This window comes from Trichechus manatus, unplaced genomic scaffold (assembly GCF_000243295.1).
Source record: "Trichechus manatus latirostris isolate Lorelei unplaced genomic scaffold, TriManLat1.0 scaffold00503, whole genome shotgun sequence".
Classification (NCBI taxonomy): Eukaryota; Metazoa; Chordata; class Mammalia; order Sirenia; family Trichechidae; genus Trichechus; species Trichechus manatus.
The window spans coordinates 50,136-54,405 of NW_004444439.1; the positions used below are offsets into that span (position 1 = coordinate 50,136).

The 4,270-nt window shown below is 38.1% G+C and overlaps 1 protein-coding gene across 1 annotated transcript in view; it reads right to left on the bottom strand.

Moving 5' to 3' along the window:
- LOC101356450 (alcohol dehydrogenase 1-like) overlaps positions 1-4,270 on the bottom strand; it is a gene marked incomplete at both ends in the record, with an annotated part of 13,026 nt that overhangs the window by 7,322 nt on the left and 1,434 nt on the right. Inside the window, 4 exon segments of the mRNA XM_012559973.1 lie at positions 2,367-2,586; positions 2,683-2,827; positions 2,981-3,001; positions 3,061-3,079. Of these exon segments, the coding sequence (XP_012415427.1) occupies positions 2,367-2,586; positions 2,683-2,827; positions 2,981-3,001; positions 3,061-3,079 (405 nt within the window).

Below are 4,270 nucleotides of genomic sequence, written 5' to 3' on the forward strand. Positions count from 1 at the left end.
TGTGTTTTCAGTCACCTCATATGCATGTGAAAACTGGACAATGAATAAGGAAAACTGAAGAAGAATTGATGTCTTTGAATTATGGTGTGGGCAAAGAATATTGAATATATCATGGACTGAGAGAAGAACAAACAAATCTGTCTTGGAAAAAGTACAGCCAGAATGCTCATTAGAAGCAAGGATGGTGAGACTTTTTCGTACAAATTTTGGGTGTGGTATTAAGAGGGACTACTCCCTGAGAAGGACATCATGCTTGGTAGAGAGTCAGCGAAAAAAAGGAAGACCCTCAACATATGTTGACACAGTTGCTGCAACAATGGTCTCAAGCATAACAACTACTGTGAGTACAGCGTAGGACTGGGCAGTGTGTGGTTTTGTGGCACATCGGGTCACTATGCATTGTAGCCAACTGGTTGGCACCTAACAACAACAACAACAATGAACAATAATTTATTTTTTATTTTTTCCCATACAAAAATTTATGCATACATTATTTTGTGACTCTTATTATTCACTCCATATTGTGACAGCACACTCCTCCCTTCCACCCCCGATTCCCCATGTCCATTCAACTAGCTCCTAACCTTCTCTGCCTTCCCATCTCACCTCCAGACAGAAGATGCGTCTAGTCTCTTGTATCTACTTGAGCTAAGAGACACACTCCTCACGAGTATCACTTCACAATGAACAATAATTTAAAGAAAATGTTGTCTACATCCTAATAACAAATAAAATTCATTATTATCATTGATCTCAGCCTCTGCTCTGTGTTCACATAGGCCACCTGCTCAAATAGATGTTGCAGTTGCACAAGGGACCTTAATGTTAAAGTCACAGAAATTTGGAAAAGATACATTCGATAGGCTTAAAATTGACTCTGGACTATAATAAACCTCATCTTCTTTAGGCAGCCTTCAATGTAAGTAAAATGTTCCTCTTTTTCCAAGTAATCTCCTTATAAGTATCCATTAAGGATTTTTATTTACTTACTTGTTCATTCATCAAATGCTAGGGAAGGTAGAACACCACTGTCCACTTCCCTGAGAAAAATACAAGGCGTACAACTGCTATTTAAAAGTACTTGTAATTAAGAAGCATGATTTAATGCTCTGGAGGAATGTTGAGAAAGATACTCTAGTCTCAGTACTAAGACTAAGCACTTATAAGCTTTAAGGCAAAAAGCTTTATGTGTCTGAGCCCCATTTTTATATAATTATAAAAGTGAAGAGATTATACACCCACTCCTCACTTATCGACATGGTTAGTTTCCAAACAGCAGGTCATTGTGCAAAGTTGGTGTTATGCAAAAATGAGGAATGACCAAATCAAATCATAAAATGGAGGATGACTGCATCATTACGTAACTGCCAAATTAAATCATTACAAAACTGTCAGTTTACATCATTACATAATGACCAGATTACATCATTATGTAACTGCCAAACTACTGAGAATCAGGGCCCAGCCAGGTTAATACATAACCTTAACCATCACAGCCAGAGTTACTCTCACCTCACACCTCAACGTTTGTTACTGCCAAACGTTCGTCTTTAACGCACAAAATAGATGGACAGTAGATTTTTTATTATTGTCATCAATGTGAGATGTCAGATAACGAGATCGTCGATAAGTGAGGAATAGGTGTACTAGATTGTGGTTTCCAAATCTTTAGGGAAAAGGTTTCTGATGTGGTGTGGTTTTTGTGTGTGTGTGTTTTCATGGCATGGGAGGAGATGTAGTAGTAAAATCCCTGAATGGAGAAGAATAAATGCTCCACTGAGTCTTCATTACTTTTCTCCAGGGAGTCCACAGAGTGCACGTGTTGGTGGCAATAGGTTTGGAGGTATACCAGGTAAGGCTTTGGAATTTACTGTTGATCCTAACTTTGGGAGAAAGAGGTCTGTGGACTAGAGTCTTCTCAAAGGCAAACCCTTCATTTCAATTACCTTTGCCAGCTCAGAACCTAGCAGAACCTACAGTGCCTGATGCATGTAGGTGCTCTTGTAGAATGAAAGACTAAATGAGCTCCGAGCTCTAAAATTTAATAATTCCAAAAAGATCAAATAGAGAAAAATAATTACTGAAAAGCAAACTTTACTTTTTCTTAACTAAGTTATCAGCAGTTTTTTCATCTATGATAAGCAGGTGAGTTTTCTAGGACATGCTCTCATTTTCTTCTGAGATCATTTTTCTACCTGTATTTGACACTCCAATTTCTACGGAGTATATCAGTGTTATTATGGGAACAGGGGAAAAGTACTACTCAAAGCTTTGAGGAATGATCCCTGATTCCTATGAGAAAATATTTCCCTTTTGGTCCTAACAGTCTAAGCATAGTTAGTTTTATTGCCCGTTGTCATTCCTACTTTGGCAACATTGATGGCAGACCCGTAACCAGTAGAAAACCCACAGCCGATGAGGCAGACTTTCTCCAGAGGCGAGGCTGGATCGATCTTGACCACTGAGATCTCATCCACCACCGAGTACTCAGAGAAGCTACTGGTGCCAACGAAGTGGTGGATAGGCTTCCCTCTGCAGGTGAACCTGGTTGTGCCATCCTCCATGGTCCCCCGAGGTACACTCACACTGTACAGTGCAACAGAGACACACACAAGGCATAAGCCAGGAGCATAGGGGACGTGCAAACTCACTAGGTGTGCAAGGATAGTATCAGAAACCTACTCATTTTTCAAGCAGAAGTTGCCTTCTGGGTGTTTACAAACTGCACATTTTCCACACTGGGGAACAGGGAGCGGGATGACTTTATCACCTGGAGGGGAATAAAAAACATTCTTAAATTTCTACCCAAGTATTAACAGATCAAGTACTTCAAACTTAGGCATATATATTAGAGGCATGTATCTTTGCCAAGTCTGCCAAGAAAGAGGATTCAATCGCCACCATGCCAGTGGTCACTGCCTGTAAAAATTGCTTTTACTTTGGGTTTATATGTGCCTAAAGAGTCCCAAAGAAGAAATACAAACCTGGGAAACAACATGGCCTTTTAATCATTTCCACTCTATTAAATAGTTATCTTTAATTGTGTAACTAGCTGTCTACTAGGGGTTTTACAAACATCCTGTCATTTAGTTCTTAACTAGTTAAACCTCAGATGTTCTCACTGTAAGTATAAATATAAATTTTAGCTGCAAGTGAGCTGCTGTAATTCCATTAGATGTTCTGGAGATCAGGCATTTTGCAATAGTTTGAACTACGTTCAAAAAAGAATTTTGATAATTATCATCCACAGAATTTCTTGACTCTTCAGAGTCACTATGCTTATCTTTACTCTAAAGTGAATGCTTATTTAATTTATTTATTTTGTTCTTTTTCAAGGAAAACTAACAAGAATGGGACAAAGAAGAATTCAAGAAATTCCTTGGAAAGCCTCATTCCTCAGCAGTGAGGCAAGTACTTACCTGTAGGATAAAAGCTGACTTTCAAATGTTTCTAGCCAATTACTTACTTTGTGAATTATCCATTTTTTCTCTTATGGTGGAGGGAGCAAGTGTCTAAAGTAAGAGTGTCATTTTATAATTAGTTGTTTTCTAACTAAAGGAAATACTAAGAGCTGAAACTCAAACCAGACAATTTACTTTTTTCTGTTCATAGTTCAGTTAAATATTTGGTCAGTGAGAGTAGGGTGGGGTTGGGGGGTATGGGTGAATCTTCTGGCTAAAGTGATTTTTTAGCATTAAACATAATTTTTATTTTTAATCACTTTTGCAATCTATTCACAAGACCAGGAAAAACTGTTAAACCATCGTATGTAATTGATATACTTTCTGTGAAAACGACAGCATAGACATTTTCTATTTTATTCAACTAGTACCTCTAAAAATATTTGCCTACATTAATACACAATAAAATTAGGATAAAATAAATATTAAAAATAAATGAGGCAACAATTTGTAATGAGCTAAAGTTAACTATGGTTCAGTGTAATAAAAGAGACAGTTTATGCAGGTTGCCTGCTGTTAACCAAATAAAAAAGAAATAAACAGTTGCCATGGAGTTGATTCTGACTCATGGTGACCCCATGCAGGGTTTTTAAAGGCTGATTTTTCGAAGTAGATCATCAGGCCTTTCTTCCAAGGCACCTCTGGAATGACTCGAAAGAACCTCATGTTGAGTCAGCCATACCCTAACAGCCCCCACCCTGTAAACTGAGCAAAGAAAAGTTTCCATACACTGTTCCAGACACTCAGGACACAGAGTTATGTTTTATTCCTGGTCTTATTTGTAGTTCTGTTTGGTCCCGACAGAAGGC